The 19524-nt window shown below is 42.6% G+C and overlaps 1 protein-coding gene across 1 annotated transcript in view; it reads right to left on the bottom strand.

The window, feature by feature from the left end:
• Nucleotides 1–19524, bottom strand: part of LOC130473237 (FRAS1-related extracellular matrix protein 1-like) — a 154106-nt gene that overhangs the window by 60883 nt on the left and 73699 nt on the right. The window contains exons 23-24 of the mRNA XM_056844764.1: nt 13025–13220; nt 8070–8334 (exon numbers count right to left, since the gene is read on the bottom strand). Coding sequence (XP_056700742.1) covers nt 8070–8334; nt 13025–13220 — 461 coding nt within the window. The remainder of the gene's footprint in view (nt 1–8069; nt 8335–13024; nt 13221–19524) is intronic.

Below are 19524 nucleotides of genomic sequence, written 5' to 3'. Positions count from 1 at the left end.
GGCCTGGAATCGCCTCTTTCTGCCAGTCCTTGGCAATTCTGAACCTTCAAACCTGATGGACAGCTCGGTTCGCAAATGCCTGGGGGATGGGGGCAACCTCTTTATGGGCCCATAAAATTGGACCCTCTGTCCCAAAGTTCACCAAACTTTGGTGACTGTTGAACGAGAGTCCTTTGCAGCCACGTTGCACATTTGGGGAAACTACCTCCAAAAACTACCTCCCTAGGAGCTTCGAAAAAAATCCCCATTGACCATAATGGGCCTAAATTTTTTGAGGAAACCTGAAAATAAGCCGAATACCCATATTTACTGGTATGGGTATTCGGCTTATTTCAGGTTTACCAAAAAATCAGGCTGAAAAAACCTGAACCCAAAATTCACTGAAATGTTTTTGCATAACCCTATTTATACCCTACTTGCTTGCTTCTTAGCCAGCTATGTTCCCATTATTTCCCCATCCCCTGGCCTGATAGGACCTGACACATATTTTCTCCTTTTTTGCATCAAGACTGCAGTTCAGGCCAGTGGGATGGTTTAACTCTTACCCATGTGCTACTTCTTTGGCCATAAACTGCCTCCTGGAACTGCACTTTGCTTCTTTGACTGTATAGTGCCTATATGTTTCACCCATTGAACTTTAGGCTGCTGCAGAGTTTCATCTGTTTAGATGTGAAACTTAATTTCTAAAAAGAAAGGTGATCAGTCTGAGTCCTACCAGGTAGCTGCTGTGTCTGGGTTAGAACTCCAGCTCCTTCACTGGGCTGAAGGAAGCTATGTTGGAAAAAGAAAGACATTCTCAAACATCTCTAAGGCGCTGTTATATTGCATCAGAGATTCTTGGACTCGATCCGTATACTGACAACAGATTACAGGGCTGAACTCCATCACAAAGTTCTAACGGTTTCTTTTATCCAGATGTTCCTTTGACTATACAGAAATTTTAGGGCTGCACTGACATTGGATTATAAAAGAAGGACACCCAGGGAATTCAGACAGTCATGATATTTGGATAATTGAGGTACAGATAATTGAAGTATTTACCACATCTGTTCAGCCCTCAACTGAAGTTCCATTTTAAGATTAAAATTCCAAATTGATCTCTGTTAGTAGCTTGAAAGCAAACTGCTGGCATATAATTGTTAGTTCCCTACCATATAGCTGGATCCAATCTCCTTTCCTGAAATGGAGGTTGAGCGCCGGAAAGAGATTATGTGCTAAATATCTGTAGGAGAGGACACCATCTGTATGGTTCTTCCAATGTTCTACATTAGATTATTTAAAACAGGTACATAGGGAGATTGCTAGGGGGGCAAGGGAGGAGAAAGAGAGATTGTGCCAGTGCTTCAGAAGGGTTAAAAATAGGGATTAAACAATCTTTTTATCTCTGAAAAAAACTGTACACTCTAAATTAATTTCTACTGGTAATCCAGATCGGGTTAAATAACTCCTCATTATTCTGCAACACAGCTGAGGCTTCTCAAAATGTTTATCTTGTTTTGTAACTGGTACCTTCTGGCATATTCCAGTGCCAGCTCTTGTAGCTCCTGCTATATTTCATTCTCACTATTTTTGGAATGGAGCTGCTGGTTCCAGGTGATTTAATAAATTGCTTTTTTTTTTTTTTTGGTATGTTCCTTTTAACTTACCCATCTGCGCAACACATGCGTAACTTGCAATCTGTTGGCAGTTTGCAGAAAGACAAACTGTCAGAGCTGCATGCATTTGACAACTTTGTTCCCAATTAGATTAGTGGTAATTTTAACAGATTTCAGGCCAGTCGGGAGAGGAGGGGGAAAAAAGGGAATGACACGTTATTAAAGCATCAATTTTGACAGACCCTGAGCACATAGAGCATCAGTGTAAATTATATTAAATGCTTTAATTAAAGCTATGAAAGATTTACCCTTTTAAGCAGTAAGTGATTGCATGGCAAATATAAAGGGAAAGTGGATAACAGTTTCCTAAATGGCTTCTGCTGTTCGAGACGGTGCATAGTCACTGCCTCCACCATAATCTATGAGTGTAATGTTGGAGGCATCGTTAATTATTCATAGCCACATCTCTGTAGCAGATGTGATTAAAAACATGAAGAGTAACAGTCGGAGACTGAAGCACTGCCTATTTAAAACCACCGTTCAAGCTTCTTTTTGATACAAAACTGCTTCAGAACAGCCAGGGAATCGGGCACTGGAGTTAAATATCCCTGGGTTTGAGCCCCACATTTCATCAAAATACCCCTGCCACAATACAGGGAATCCTTATGGATGGAGAAGAAGTTCCAGTGCTCAGATGGAATTTCCAGAACAGCAAAGGAGCCCCATTTGTTTTATTGTAGGCTGCAGGTCTTATCTAAATACATATCTATATTCATTTAATACACATTGATCTGTCCCTTCCATTGAAATGAATGGGACAACCCACAAACTACTATGCTGTTCATGAAAAGGAATACAAATGGGACTTGTGGTACAGTTTCACGGCTTTCTTTTGTTTAACTGGGGCCTATCGCCCCATAGGGAACAGCAAGGCTGCGCCTGCTAAAAAGAAATGCAGAAATAATCAGAATTTAAAGCAGAAGCAGCTTTACACTTGGGAATGTTGATTATGTGCCTGCAGGTGTCTAGAAGGAAATGCTTGTGTTCACTGACTAGGGTTGTCAACCTCCAGGTGGTGGCTGGAGATTTCCCACTATTACAACTGATCCCCAGGCGAGAGAGATAAGTTCACCTGGAGAAAATGGCCGCTTTGGCAATTGGACTCTATGGCATTGAAGTCCCTCCCCTCTCCAAACCCTGCCCTCCTCCAGTTCCACCCCCAAAATCTCCTGGTATTTCCCAGCCCAGAGTTGGCAACCCAATCACTGACATACACAAAGCCATAGATAGTGATCAATGAACATGCTGGACCATTTAAGGCTCTTTGTACCGAAGTTCATTCTTAAAAGCTTGTGTGTTTTTCTTAAGCATGACTCCCCCCAGGAGTTCAAAAAAAAAAAAATCCCCATTGACAATAATGGGCTTGAGTTTTTCAGGAAACCCGAAAATATTTACTGGTATGGGTATTAAGCTTATTTCAGGTTTACTGGGAAAAAAATTGGGCCTAAAAAACCCAAACCCGAAATTTACCCCAAAAGAAATAAGGCACAGAAAACATTCCTTTTGGTGGCAAATGACATCCTGTGAACAGTCCTTTATTGTGGTCATGAAAAATCTGCTTCAAAGAGATGGTCACGGTGCGGGGAAACGAAGCCTTTACTTAGTTTCAGAGCAGGTTTTCAGGGGGTGGTCATGAGATTGGAGCCAGCTGAAGTCTTGACCACAGGGGCTGTCCGAAGGAGATTGCTCATCCATGTGGATGAAGAAATCTCCTTCAAAAGCCTGATGGTGTCAGCAGCTGTTGAAGCTGGCTCTTTTTATTTGTAGGGTATATCCTCCAGACAGGACTGGGTGAGCCTCATCTTTTAATGACTCTTCTGCTTGCAAACTATTCTTCTGTTGGGTGATATACCTGAAATGTTGGTCAGACCAAGTTGGCTTCGATTACATGATCCCCATTCTCAAAAGGGCCCAAACTATGGGGCCCTAACAAAACCAGTTTAAAAAAAGAAAGAAAAAGGGGAGAAAGCACAGAGCCGTGCCTCTGAGCAAAGACAAATAGCCAAACTCAAAAAGGCAAATATCTATTTAGCATTTTTGAGAATTGGGTATTCGGCTTTGGCTTTATCCCCAGATTTTGGAGTTCGGTAAACCCAACCCTGAAATTTACCAAAATGGCTAATTTCAGGTTTATTTTTGGTTTGGGTTTATTGATATGAACAACCCTAGGTACAAAGTTAGGGCTGTTGAAAAAAAAATCAGTAAAGTTCGGCTTCGGCAAAATTCGGCCCTTTTAAATTTGGGCCGTGCCAAAGTCCGAACTCCCCTGCTTCAGATCCCCGAAATTCGGCGGGAGATCCGGAGTTTGGGGGGAAATTCGGCCGGGTCTTGGATGTGCTTCAAAGAGTCGGGAAGGGGGCGAGGGTCGTTAAAGAGCCCCCGCGGGCCTTCATGGGGCTTCCATGAAGGCGCCCGGGGGGCTCTTTAAACAGATCTGCGCTGGAAGGGCAGATCCATTTAAAGGCCCCCCCCCCGCGCCTTCAGGGAAGCTTCGTGAAGGCACGGGGGGGGGCAGAGGGGTTTAAAGACCCCCGCCCCTCTTCCCTGGACTCCTGGGAAGAGGGGGGATGGGTTGTCAAGCCCCTCTGCGCTGTCTGCGCAGGCAGGGCAGAGGGGTTTAAAGACCCCCGCCCCTCTTCCTGGGACTCCCGGGAAGAGGGGCGGTGGGTTGTCAAGCCCCTCTGTGCTGTCTGCGCAGGCAGCGCAGAGGGGTTTAAAGACCCCCCGCCCCTCTTCCCGGGACTCCCGGGAAGAGGGGGGATGGGTTGTCAAGCCCCTCTGCGCTGTCTGCGCAGGCAGGGCAGAGGGGTTTAAAGACCCCCGCCCCCCTTCCTGGGACTCCCGGGAAGAGGGGCGGTGGGTTGTCAAGCCCCTCTGTGCTGTCTGCGCAGGCAGCGTAGAGGGGTTTAAAGACCCCCCGCCCCTCTTCCCGGTACTCCCGGGAAGAGGGGGGATGGGTTGTCAAGCCCCTCTGCGCTGTCTGCGCAGGCAGGGCAGAGGGGTTTAAAGACCCCCGCCCCCCTTCCTGGGACTCCCGGGAAGAAAGGCGGTGGGTTGTCAAGCCCCTCTGCGCTGTCTGCGCAGGCATGGCAGAGGGGTTTAAAGACCCCCGCCCCTCTTCCCGGGACTCCCGGGAAGAGGGGGGATGGGTTGTCAAGCCCCTCTGCACCGTCTACGTAGGCAGGGCAGAGGGGTTTAAAGACCCCCGCCCCTCTTCCCAGGAGTCCTGGGAAGAGGGGTGGTGGGTTGTCAAGCCCCTCTACGCTGTCTGCGCAGGCAGGGCAGAGGGGTTTAAAGACCCCCGCCCCTCTTCCTGGGACTCCGGGAAGAGGGGCAGTGGGTTGTCAAGCCCCTCTGAGCTGTCTGTTCAGGCAGCGCAGAGGGGTTTAAAGACCCCCCGCCCCTCTTCCTAGGAGTCCTGGGAAGAGGGGTGGTGGGTTGTCAAGCCCCTCTACGCTGTCTGCGCAGGCAGGGCAGAGGAGTTTAAAGACCCCTCGCCCCTCTTACCGGGAGTCCCGGGAAGAGGAGGGATGGGTTGTCAAACCCCTCTGCGCTGTCTGCGCAGGCAGCGCAGAGGGGTTTAAAGACCCTCTGCCCCTCTGCTGCTGCCCCGAACCCTGAATTTGCCGAATTTATTCCCGAACACCCCGAACTCGCTGAATTCTGCTCCTGTTTTCCCGCCTTTTTTGAGTTCGGTTCGTCCCGAACTAAAAACTGCCAAATCAGGGAAAATTCGGCTGTTTTTCGGTTCGTGACGAACTGAATCGACAGCCCTATACAAAGATAAAAGGAGAGGGGAATGGAAAAGGATCCTGGAAGATTTTTTTTGGCCATCTTCTGTGCATGGAGTAGGTAGTCACTGGGGGTGTTGGGGGGAGGTAGTTGTGAATTTCCTGCATCGTACAGAGGTTGGATTAGATGACTCTGGTGGTCCCTTCCAACTGTATGAATCTGTGATTCTGTGAAGGGCACGGCCAGGAGACCCATTTGTGGTGCCTTAGAAACCAGCACTAGTTTGGAGCAGAGCAAAGGACCTGAAGCATGGCATGGAAGCCAAAACACCTGACGTTTCTGTTTCTTAATTTTCTTCCCTATAAGGTTTGAGGGAGTAATGGGAGGAGGCTGTGGAGAATATTTTCCTACACACACACACACACACACACACACACACACACACAATGGAACTGTGATTTATTAATGATGGTCTTAACCTCACTTACAAAGAGGCCATTTAAATGATTTACGGATTTCTTCTTCCCCTTGTTAATTTAACTCATTTCTTAGGAAATTATACCACTTAATCACTGCAAGAATAAAATTAGCTAGAGTGCTCATTTGATGGCAAAAAGAGTGTAAATAACTTTCAGTGAAAAACTGGAAAGAAAAAGAAAAGAGTTAATGTGTGTGTCTATGGGGTCTAACTTAGCATTACCCAAAAACATACTAGAGGCCTAACATAATTTTTAGAATAGAAGCTTTAGGAGACTGAATAGGGAAGAGATTATTGCGGGGAATGGGGCACAATATTTTCCCACTATGAATCCCCCCTGCCCCCGCTGCAACAGTTTCCCACCCAAGATTTCAACTGTATGCTTGAAAGGGAAAGTGTTACACATTTCATCCCATACTGCTTCTTCCCTCCCAAACCTCCTCTTGTGAAGCTGTTTTGCAAAAAAGAAAAGTGACACCAGGGCACTAATATGCAGATGTGTACATAAAGTGAATTATGAGTCCCTGAGCGTGTGAAAAAAGAGCAAGGTAGCTTGAAGAGGATGATATCCAAGTGAAATGTAAATTAAAGGCCAAGCTACAAATGATGCTGGAGGTATGTCACTAGAATTCCCGAAGTGTAATATGAAAATCCTGTGTGTGCAGCAGACAGAGATGGAACAGGTCATGGTGCTGGGGAAGGGGGAAGCTAATTCTTCCCATCCTCCCCACCATTTCCACAATTGCAAATAGCCCCCCAGTCTGCTTTAGGTCTCAGTAGGGGGGAAAAAAAGACATGTTCTCGTATTGTGCCTGTCTTTTTCCCTATTCCCTACTAGAGTTTAAGATCCACTTCACAGCTCTATTCATCTAAGTTATTACTTCTAGAAATCCCCACTTATCATGAGGTTTGGTCACCCTTAAAATATATGGTGTTTTCAGTGATGGCCCCCTCCATGTGCAGTGACTTAGCTGAGGTGGTACATAAGGCATCCTCTCTGGTCGCCTTTGTGGATAATGCAAAGCAGTTCAGTTTCAGTGGGAATTTGATAGCTGATTTGTGAATAGAGATCCAATAAGGACTTTCCGCCCCTTGGGCTGACCTTGGTTGAGAGAAGGGACATTTAGAACAATATGGGTTGTATGTGTTTTTAATGTGGTTTTTGTTTTGATCTAATTTTTCTTATTGGTTTGTAAGCCACTTTGAATGTTTAGCCAACCAGGGTAAAATATTTTAAATAAATTAAGACCACGTACATAAAGAATATGGTAGGACACTTCTGATCCAGAAAGTAAACCCTCCCTTCCCCATCACCACGGCCCTGATACACATCACCCCTCCAACACACAAACAGAGACCACAATCGCTTCTTAGGGCTGAAGAATACACCCAGAATTCCAACCACAGAACTTCAGCACCCTGTGCAGTTTGGCCCTAAGTCCCTATCTGACTGATCTAAGCAACACAGGTGTTTTTTCTTCAGGAGGATGGTATTAAGGAGCTATTATTCCATTATGCAATACGTGCCACATCTGTTGGTATATCAGTAAAAAAGGAAGATGAAATCTTTTCCCCCCCTCTATGTAAAAGAGATGGGGGAGGGATCTCTGCTTTTTCCCCCCTCCTCTGCCCAGTCGAGGTATATAAAACCATTACATTTAAGTACCATAATAGCCAACATATGCTTTTCTTTAGAAATGACACCACCATCTGGATTAACTTCTACCAATGATTTCAGACAATATTGTGGATTTCCCCCCTCCTGACTGGGGAAAAAACTACCCCAGGGAGCAACTACAATTTCAGATGTAGAGTAGCAATATTAACAGTATCCCTTCCCTGCCACCAGATATATAGGGAGTTGGGGAAAACAGAAGCCTTCCAATGTAACATATTGATCCGAGTTGAAATGCTAATTTATTTTAAAAAATTCAGCAAATATATCCCTTAGTATTCTGTGTACTTGGCTCCCAGTGCTTTGGCTGTAGTACTTAAAACATTACAGTTAATTAGTTGCTGGTACTTACAGCATTCATGAGAGGGTACCCAAATTGTCTCTTCTGTATTTTTATGCCAGTCACTTCAGTGTTGTAATGAGTACACAGACAGCAAACATCATAGAGAGGTGAGTAACACTTAGCTTTCCTGAAAGGCTTTTGCACATATTGCGAGGGGAGGGGGTTAAAAAGGGGAAGCCTTCTCACCTGAATGAATCCTTACTGGCCTCATGGCTATTGTCATGAATGTAGCAAATCTTCTGGGCCACAACATCCAACTGACTGTAGCGGGAAATGGGCACGCCGGGATAATTGATGTACTCAATCTGACCATGCACAGGTGGCACAGAAATGGCATACAGCAGCTTCTCGGGTTTGCCAGTGCCATCTGTTGCCATAAGAACATCTGTCGTCAAGGTCACCCTGTCACCCTCTGTTAAAGTTACAGGTTTGGTGAATAGAACAATGTCACCTAAAATAAAAAGGGAGGAGGGGAGATACAAAAACATCACATAGAAGAAGAGAAAGAAAAGTGTGTGTTGGGGGGATGTGGGGGTGTTCAGTTCTTTAATATTCCACAGAGGAAATCAGTTTGGGCAAGGGAGTGGGGGGAGAAAAGCAGCTCAGTGAACCAGAGATGAGGAAGAAGCAGTGATGGAACATCACGGGGATTAACAAGGATGATTTTTGTCAAATCAGGCTGTGAAATGCTTCCTTTGGTACCTCCTAGCTTTTGAAATCCCTGTGTTAATAGCCAGAATTTATTGAACAACATTTTAAGCTTTATTGGCAGAAAGCATTTGTACAAATGAAAGATGTATTTCAGCATGAGTATTCCTCCTTAGGGACTCTGCATGGAGGCGAGTATTCTCACGTGGGCGTGCTTAGCAGTACTTACAGACACACCTGAAGAAGCCATTTAGCACACATGTGCAGCCACACATGTGATTTGAATCTCATTCACCTCCTCCCCACAAATGAGTCTAAACTGACTCTTAACCAAAAGTGCCCTATTTGTATACAACAAACAATTAAGTTAATAGACAAAATGCCCTAATGTACTAAGCATACCATGGCACTTTAAATTGCTTGCTAAGGGTTGTCTGCTTTTACTAGCTTTTTTTAAGTCTTGAAATTACAAGTGAAATAGGTCCCGGTAATAAAATAACATTTATTAAGAGACTAAGACCTGACCAGGGTAGGGTTGCCAACCTCCAGGTGGAGGCTGGAGATCTCCTGGACTTACAATAGATCTTCAGATGACATGAATCACTTGCTTATATTATTATTTGTTTATTGAAAACATGTATTCCACTTCTACTGGAGACAATGGCTGCTTTGGAAAGTAGACTGCATGGCATTATACCCTATCAAGATTCCTCCCCTCCCTAAACCCCACTCTCCAAGGCTCCACCCTCAAATATCCAGGTATTTCCGAAGCCAGAGTTGACAACCCTAGACTAAGGGCTCAAGAGTGACACACCTCTTCCTCCTCACTTTGCCCAGGACGAATCTCCCTCCTTTCCTTTGTTGAACTGCATCATGGCTCTGCATTTGTCTGTGCCAGGGATAACGATGGTGAATAAAGGTTCTCATTTTAACTTGAATTTCAAATTAAACTCTGTAGGTAATCTGCTAACCCAGATTAAGAGGAAACATGAACTGTGACTGTTCTGTTGTTGATGTAACACAAAATCCTGGCCAAGACTAGAGAGGGCCACAACAGCACTACATAATTAAGGATGAATCATAGAATCAAAGTGTTGGAAGGGGCCATTACAGGCCATGAAGGAAAATGTACAGTGCAAGTCTAAACACTGTTATAGCCTTTCAAGTCCACTAATGAAAATGGACTTAAAGGGGTATAACTTAGTTTAGGATTGTACTGAGTAGGGAAAAAAATGCACATCACTACCCTTTAATAAGAAAAACCATTTTCACATTTTCTTGGAGAGCTGAGACAAGCAAGGTTGCTTTCACACATTGGTGACCTTAAGAAGTGTTTGTAGCACCTGGTGATGTGAGCAGCTGTTGAAGCTGGTTCTTTTTAGTTGAAGGGTATATCCTCTGGGGGGACTTGATGATCCCTGTCTTTTAAAAAAACCTTATGCTTTATCCATATTAACCCACTGAATGGTTGGTCAGACCAAGTTGGCTTTGATGACATGATCCCAACCTCAAAAGGGACCCAACTATGGAGCCCTAACAAAACCAGTCAAAAAAGATAGAAAAATGGGAGAAAGCACAGAGCCATGCACCTGAGCAAAGGCAAAGAGCTGAACCCTATTGCCTATCGGGAGTCGCCTATTCAGCTTCGGGGAGATCTCCAGGTTCTGCCATTAGGTAAACCCAAAAATTACCGAAACGGCTAATTTTGGGTTTATTTTTAGTTTGGGTTTATCGATATGCACAATCCTATTCCCAACATACTAGTAAGTAATGCAAGAGAGGGAGTGCTCCATCTGCAGCCTGATTGCCAGATGTACATCAGATCAGGCTGGATCCTAGAGTCAAAGATGAAGTCTGGGGTTAAATCTCCAGTGAATTTGAGGAATAGGCTCTCTAAATCTGGTTCTTAAACTCTACTTCCTCCCCTTCACATTTCATAATCATCCCTAGCAGGAATGCTGACATACTGAAACACGCCATTCAGAGCGGGAAGCTGTTGTTCTGGAAGGTATCCTGGAGCGAAAGTAATCCCTGGCACTGAAGGTTCTGAAAAACGAAAGACTGGGTGTATCAGGCAGAGGAAGGTTCTCAGTTTCATGCTAGGTGGGGAAGATTGCCAGAAAGGAACAGACTGGCAGCCGCCTCTTGAATTGCACCACTCCAGGAAAACGACTCCGTGTGCTGCATATGGGGCAGAGGCAGCACTGGTTCCACAGTGTTTAGCAAGAGTTCAGTATTAGAAGGAATGCTTGTGTGTTGCTGTCTGTGATGTCTGTTCCTTCTGACACCTATTGTTATATAAATATAAAATGGCCCAGTATAGAAGAAGAGTAGATGGCTGGTAAAATGTGGGCATCTGCAAGATGAAACCCATTGTTGACAGACTGCTTCCTGTGGTTTTATTTAGTTTGGACTTCCCTTGTTTGACTCTGTGTTAGTTAGAGCTGAAAAACTTCATTTGTCATATTTACAAATCTGTTCCAAACACTGTGGGTGTGAAAATTTGAATGTGAAACCACTATGTGTGCAAATGACTTGCTGTGGGGGGGGGGGGCAGAGAAAGAAGCACTACACTCAAAGGACAGTAGGAAAAAAAACTTGTATTGGGAAACTGCTAACTGCTAAGGAGGAGAATGACAATGCTAAAAGGAAATTATGAACTGAAAGGGAAATGTGGTACCATTCCCATGCTGATTAATTAAAAGGGGGAGAAGCATATAAGCTTTCAAACACACATCTTGAAAGATTATTGTCACTGAGGAAGGGAAGGTATTAACAAAAAAGACGTATTGACCTAATGCTGGCTTTGGGATCCCACCAAAAAGAATTACAAATGGGCTCTTCCCACTCACCCTTCCCCCAGTTGTTAAAACTCTGCCTTAATTTTCACTTGAACGCACATATTATTGTCTCATTAACCACAGACAGTGGAGTAGAGAGAATCTCCACACACCCACAATCCCTAAACTCTCAAAGTGCAATTAATAACACTCAACTGATGTTTGGGTAGGCTGGAAGATGGAGTGGGGTTCCTGCTCCAATTATAAACTGTAAACCCACTTTTTTTGTAAATAGTAATTACACTTTGACAACCAATTAGCAGATTTGAGCCTTGCTGGGAAACAAGCCTGCATTACTGAATGGGAGGAGAGGGAAGAAATACCTAGATAAGTGTTCTAACTCTACAAAGAAGCAGTACTTGAAAAATCCTGGGACATGACACCCAACGGCTTCTAGTTTTTGTGTGAATACTTTTGTAGGAGTCTAAGTAAGTCTATATTTTTAGGCCTATATCACTGATCTTATTTTTTGAAACCCTTCATATCTCATTCCTTGTCATGTTGTAGTCAGCCCTTTAAAATTTTATCCTCCTCCCCAAGTTACTTGAAATATCCAAATGATTATTTAGAATTAATAGATTATAAAAAATGCCAGTTGGCTCTCTGCTGAATTTTTTTTTTTTTGGGGGGGGGAAATCTCTGTAATAAATGCAGCTGTTTACTAATAAATAAAGCCTCAGCTGTAACTGAAATAAATTAGATGCATTTAATTGGTTGATTGCAAACCTCCCCTCTTTATGACAATACTGCTCCTTGTTATTTTATGATGTCAGGGTAACATGGCAGATTGACAGAGTGTTTATGAATCACAGTTTACAGATGGCTTCCCTGTTTTCTTCAGCAGTTATGAGCACAAGTCACAGGAGGACTCAAAAGAGGGTTTTCGCCAAAGAAGACCCCCAGAGATTTAGCTGCTTCCATTTTTCTTATGCCAATCTTCTTCTTGACAGGAGCACTATTTCAAAAAAACCTATGTTCAATAAATTACAGCCACCTGGCACAAATTTAGAAATATTTAACACTTCTGTGTATCTCCATGTGATTTTAATTCATTTCCAAGAAATCTTAACAATAATACTTGGAACAGGCTACTCTCATGTGTTTTTGTGGGCTTTCATCTTTGCCTGAACCAAAAGACTGTGAGGAGTTGATTTCGCTTCTGACACCCTTCCTCTTCCATCTACATAAAGGCCCTATGATCTCCTGATGACCCCTCAGAATTTTGATTGTTGAACTCTGAGATCTACCTAGACTCCTACAGCTTTGAAATTCAGTTGGGTTATAATCCTGGATTGCTGCATGTTGCAGAACTGAACTTTTCCTTTTGGTCGCTAGTCATGAACACACACACACAAGGGACTGCAGTCATAATAGTAAGTCAACAGATTTGTAAACTTGTGTCATTAGTTATGCACATAATAGATAGGATTTTAATTAGCTTGTTCAAAAGAACACAGGAAGGAGAAGGAAACTAAAGTACAAACTAAAGTACGTTCCTGGCAAAATGTCAGGAAAGAAAATACCAAGACCACGGTTACACAGCCCAGATAACCCACAAGAACCAATGAGAGTCTTCTGTTCTCCATATAGCTGTGCAGCATCATACACCCCCTCCCCAAGTTCCATAGATGCTCTTGAAAACTCATTTCCTACCTTTGTTAACAGTTTTAATGAAGATATAGAAGCTTTCTGATGGAGAAGTGTTCTGCCCATCTGTCACATAAAATCGGAAGCTGTCATGACTTTCTGGAACCAGGATGTTAGTATGGAAATACCAGAGGTGGTTCATATCCACATCGTCTTGAGTGAAATTCATTCCAGGATGTAGAATAGTCCAAGCTGATGAAGTCTGAAAAAACATCAGGAAATGGATGGAAGCAAAATACACACACAAAATACAGAGCACCATTTTAACTACTGTTCAATATGTCACTGAACATACATCATTGGATTCAAAGCTGCAATAGGCTTATTGCCCTGGAAACTGAGAAGGTGAAGGGGCAGACATTGGAGTTGCATAATGTGCTATCCACAGACTGATACCCCAGGGGGACTGTGTGCACCGTAGCAAAAGTGACACAGTGTTAGCTTTTGATCATCACTGGAAGGGTATTGAGGTTACACCTGTGTAAATGCTTCTGTTGCATCTCTTTAATGGACCTTCTGAAGCAGTAAGCTATTTCACACTGACTTTCTTTAAGATTGATTCAGACTTCACTGTAGTTTGTATCTCTTTCAAGGCAAAGTGAATATGGATTTTTCGCATAGTTAACCTGCACAAAAATTCTACACAAAAAGGCTGAGAGAATGGCTGCCCCAAAGTCATCATGAATGGAAATTTGAACCCAGGCCTCCCTTGTCCTTATCTGATGATTTGTCCACTACACTACATTAACTCATTTATTTGTTGACAATATGCAACACTAAACAATATTTATGCACATTAACTTTTCTTCAGCTGGAAATATTTACTGCCCCGTTAATTAGTCTTTAGTTATTTATTGACTGTAACAGTTGGGGATATGTACATAGGTCTTCCTAATCTATTAGCACTTCTTCCAAAACAGTGTTTTTCCTGTATGCCTTTTAGACAAGCCTCACTATCTCATCTCTCTTGGATCCTGCTTCTCAACCAGTCATACAGAAAAAGTGCTGGCAGATGCCAAGAGATGCAGATGGACCCACTGTAGCACACCCTGATGTTCATAGCTGACACCCAGGTGTCTCAGCTTGTGCTTGCTAGCTAGCTAGAAGCTGGTTTTATGCCAAGAGGAGGTTCAAGACAATTAGGTGCCACCATAATAGGTGTGAGGGGTTTTATAAATACCAAGCAAGCAGACAAAATACTGACACCAACACCAGACTTCCATGTACAGTCAATACACAATTGGCTCATCTACCTGGCTGACACCTCCATGTTGTATCACCATAACCATGTCTGACTCTGGTATTGCTATCACTGGCTTATTTAGGCATGAGCCAGGAATCCCAAACTGAGCCAAAGAGCAATTAGTCTCTACACAACCCTGCCCAGTTGTGCCGGAACAGAATGATTGTGATACAGAAATCTGTTTCTTCAGCCACAAGACCAGTCTGCTGCCCATTTTATGAATGCAGAGCAAAGGCCCAATTAATAGAGTCAGTAATCATGTGGTTGATTTAAAAACTGAACACACAAGTGCCTTTCTATACAGAAATCTGTGTGAGGTGGCTTCCCACATGGTTCAGTAGATTACAACCACCAAACCACTGTCATTTTTGTTTTAACACAGATTTCTAACTGGAATCCCTATCCCAGTTAGGCTTGCCAACTTCTAGGTACTCATATAAACGTCACCCAAAGTGTAATGGGAATCAAAATATAGAATACAAAGGTATCATGGAATCAACAATGTACCAAAAAATGGTGTTCCATTATATGTTACAGTTCAGATATGTTGACCAGGTAAGTATAAAATCAATCACAATATCTCATATTAATGTCATAAATCCTCTTTTGTCTTTTTTACAGGAACAATATTACTTACATTCAACACATGTCAGGTTGACAAGAAAATCAGGCTGAAAAGGAAGACGTCAGTTTCTGTTCTTATATCTTCATCAGTTCTTCTTCAATAACATATATTCTTAGCATATCATCAATGGCCTGCACCCTGTAGGTTGGTACAATCTCCTATTAAGTAGGTACTGGTCCTCCTGCCTCAACGGGCTAGTTTGATGCAGGTATCCCAGTTAGGAAGCAGTTTGCTGTATATTGTATACATTTTTCGGTACATTGTTGATTCCATGATACCTTTGTATTCTATATTTTGATTCCCATTACATTTTGGGTTATGTTTATATGAGTCAATATTCTGTGTCTCTTTGGGTTGAACTTGTCTGTACACAGAAGTGTCTATTTTGATATAACCTCCAGGTACAAGCTGGAGATCTCCTGCTATTACAACTGATCTCCAGCTGATAGAGATCAGTTCACCTGGAGAAAATGGCTGCTTTGGCAATTGGACTCTATGGCATTGAAGTCCCTCCCCTCCCCAAACCCCATCCTCCTCAGTCTACACCCCCAAAACCTCCCACCGGTGGCAAAGGGGGACCTGGAAAACCTAACCCTAGTTTATTTTCAAACTGGAAACAGCATTTAATTGATTGTTTTAATCAGATTAAATGTATGCATGCCATTTTGTAATTTCAAAACTTAAGAAATATGAAAAGTATTACCTACTACAAAGCAAATCAATAATTTATGCTACAAAGGTGTTCCTGAGCAAGTCTCTCCATTGAGATGGGTTCCATTTTTATTGCCATACTTTTTTATTTCAAAGTATATTAAAAGTGACACATTTTCATAAGTTTTATTGTTAATCTTCAGCTTTGATAATGATAGACATGAAACCCTGAAGATGCTTTAAAGTTAATACAGCCTTTCCAGAGAATTAGAGGACTGGGGTTGCCAACTGCCAGGTAGTAGCAGGAGATCTCCTGCTGTTACAACTGATATCCAGCTGATAGAGATCAGATCACCTGGAGAAAAATGGCCGCTTTTGCAATTGAACTCTATGGCATTGAAGTCCCTCCCCTCCCCAAACCCCACCCTCCTCAGGCTCCACCCCAAAAATCACCCGCCTTTGGCAAAGAGGGACCTGGCAACCCTATAGAGGACCTTACACCAACTAAAGGCATTCCTCAATCGAGATATGTTGTGGTGCTAAACACATACACACACCCGGTGGAGAGTTATGAATACATTTCCTTGCACACATTTTATTTAATTTGGACATAACAAGGCTATTTGGAATTAAAACACTTCATTATGATGACCATTGCCTTCCTATTGCTAAATTAGCAGCATTTTAGCTTCTTCCAGTGCAGCGATCAAAGTGCATTTGAAGATAATACATTTCAAAGAAGCAAAACAGCATGTACAAAAATACTCATTGTTTTAAAAAATCTACAAATATATTTTAGCTTCATGTATTGGGCATCACATCAATTATAATATACAGAGGGGTTTTGTCAGTTTTTGAACAGTTAAAGCAGTTGAGGTATATGCTGCCACAGAAGAAAACATCAGCTGTATATTGTAGCCTCTGAAATATTTATTTTGAACGAGTTTCCAACTTTCCTTATGTTCTCAGGATGCCAAAAAGCTGGAAGTCCACTTTAAAAACTCACACACACTCTCTTTCCATTTATATAAATAGGTTATGTGAAACTCATTATATTTTATAGTTTTGCACAATTTTTTTTGCTTCCTTCTAATATTATGCAATGACATAATGCCATTTGTAGAGGTGTCACATAAAGGAATTGACTTTTACTGGCTTCTGATGGCAAGACTATCCACTTTATGTTACTGTTTTATGTAAGCGCTCTCAAAGTTTATTGATCCCTACAGATTTCTCAAGTTACTTAATTATAAAAGGAAGACTCGAGCATAGTAGCTTAGTGAAGCAACATATCCAGCAGTTAAAATGGTTTGTTATAGCTATAAGAGAGCTGATACAAAAAAACACCGTACACAATGCATATGGCCTTTTCAAGGAGGGAGTTAAATAGGGAAGGGGAGCTGAGAGAGAGACAGACATACCCGTTTTATGTGTTAAGGAAAGGGTGCTGACTAGAGGATGATTTATTTTTTACTCCCTAGTATTATACTACTTGGCATGCAAAGGCTTCACTGTTTTGCACACCTGCATTGATCTCAGCTTTGTTCTGCAATTTCTGTCACTATTTGGGGCAGCTTCACATGCAAGTAAGTGCCTTTGCTTCACCTAATCCATACACACTGGTGCTGCTACTTAATGTCATCTTTCTTGGAAATTACATTGCTTGTTTAGACACATGGTAACTGCTAAACAGTGGTTGTTTAAGCATGGGTACTTTCACTCACTTCTGCCCCCAGTCTGTCTCGGTTGTTCCTTGGAGTTATACATGAGTTTTTCGTTCATTAGAGAGGACCTCATGGCCAGCCCTCACAAATCCCAGTACTCCCCATTCTTCTATTAATCCAATTCTTTGATCTCTCCTGAGAACAGTCCAAGTGAAATAACCATGCATAAGGCAAAGTGCGGGACACAGAAGCTTGGGGGAGTGAAGTTTCTCTCACAAAAAGCACTACAGCCAATTGCAAAGCAGTGTGTCAAGAGGCAGGGATTCAAATGTTTCCTGCTTCCTCAGAGTTCTTTCTGAGCAGAAGAAAGGATTTAAAAAACGAAGCTTGGGTTTCTCCCCCTCTTTTCCTGTTTCTTTTAGAGAACTCCATTTTTTAAATGTTTTTTTACGGCACTTGGGTTTCTGCAGAGACAACTTTTCTCTCACAGTAAACACTACAGCAGCATTTCAAGGGGTGTTTCAAAGGGCGGGGACTCCAGTGCTTCTTGATTTGAGCTTGGAGACTACTGGTGCCTAGATTCCCAACAGGAAAGTGTGGGTCCAACAAGCAACGAACCTCAGGTAAAACTTCCAAGCATAAACGGCCATTAGTGTATGGTACCACAAGAGCAGGGAAGGGCAATGAACAGCAGTTGTCAAACATGTTTTGAGTATATGATTGATTCAATAAATAAGTTGCCCCATTATTCTCTGAAGCTTTTTGCTTTAGTCTCTGGGTTAGGATCTTTCCCAGAAACACAGGGTAGTGACTTCTTTGTTACCCTGATATCCAATCATAAAAATACAGACTGCTTTCATCTGTCTCTTGCTCAGGAGTGGACTGGGAAGTGAATATGACCCTGGAGCCAGCCAATCTGAATGGCCAATGTGGCACTACAAGCCAGTGCTGCAGGGGCCACTCAATTCAGCTGGCCCAACAATGGAATTAACTTACCCATTGCTTCCTCTGGACAACTGGAAGCAGTGTAGGAGAAGGCAACTCGTCAGCTGATAGTAGGGTTGGAAAATACCTGGAAATTTTGGGGACATAGCCTGTGGAGGGTGGGGTTTGGACAGGGGAGGGACTTCAATGCCAATGATAAAAGTGGCCGTTTTCTCCAGGTGAACTGATCTCTATTGGCTGGAGATCAGTTGTGGAAGAAAGAAGAGGGGAATAAAACCCAACCTAAAAACAGAAGCTGGGTACCCAAGGTTGGGTGGAAAGAATATATATATGTGTGTTAAGTGCGGTCAAGTCGCTTCCGACTCATGGCGACCCTATGAATGAAAGTCCTCCAAAATGTCCTATCTTTGGCAGCCTTGCCCAGATCTTGCAAATTGAAAGCTGTGGCTTCCTTTATTGAGTCAATCCATCTCTTGCTGGATCTTCCTCTTTTCCTGCTGCCCTCAACTTTTCCTATCATGACGGTCTTTTCCAGTGACTCTTGTCGTCTCATGACGTGACCAAAATACGATAGCCTCAGTTTAGTCATTTTAGCTTCTAGGGTCAGTTCAGGCTTGATTTGATCTATAACCCACTGATTTGTTTTTTTGGCAGTCCACGGAATCCGTAACACTCTCCTCCAACACCACATTTCAAAGGAATCTATTTTCTTCCTATCAGCTTTCTTCACTGTCCAGCTTTCACACCCATACATAGTAATAGGGAATATGATGGCATGAATTAATCTAGTCTTGGTGGCCAGAGTCACATCCTTACACTTCAAAATCTTTTCTAGCTCCTTCATGGCTGCCCTTCCCAGTCTCAATCTCCTTCTAATTTCTTGGCTGCAGTCTCCCTTTTGGTTGATGGTGGAGCCAAGGAATAGAAAGTCTTGAACAATTTCAATTTCCTCATTGTCAGCCTTAAAGTTGTGTAATTCTCCTGTAGTCATTACTTTTGTTTTCTTGATGTTCAGCTGTAGTCCTGCTTTGGCACTTTCTCTTTTAACTTTCAGCAGCAGTTGTTTCAAATCTTCACTATTTTCTGCCAATAATGTAGTGTCATCAGCATATCTCAAATTATTAATGTTCCTCCCTCCAATTTTCACTCCACCTTCATCTAAATCTAATCCATCTTTCCTAATTATATGTTCTGCATATAGATTGAAGAGATAGGGAGATTATATGTGTGTGTGTGTGTGTGTGTGTGTGTGTGTATAGATACTGAAAATATAATTTATTAGAAGCGCTATATAAAGGTTAAAATTATTTAAAAGCATTAAAATAGCACAATGGCATTTCCGGAGTTTGATAACTGTACCCACATACCAATCGCGTTT

Source organism: Euleptes europaea, chromosome 2, assembly GCF_029931775.1.
Source record: "Euleptes europaea isolate rEulEur1 chromosome 2, rEulEur1.hap1, whole genome shotgun sequence".
NCBI classification, from domain to species: domain Eukaryota; kingdom Metazoa; phylum Chordata; class Lepidosauria; order Squamata; family Sphaerodactylidae; genus Euleptes; species Euleptes europaea.
The sequence above is the reverse complement of the archived record's forward strand: the minus strand, read 5'-3'. Positions and strand labels throughout refer to the sequence as shown.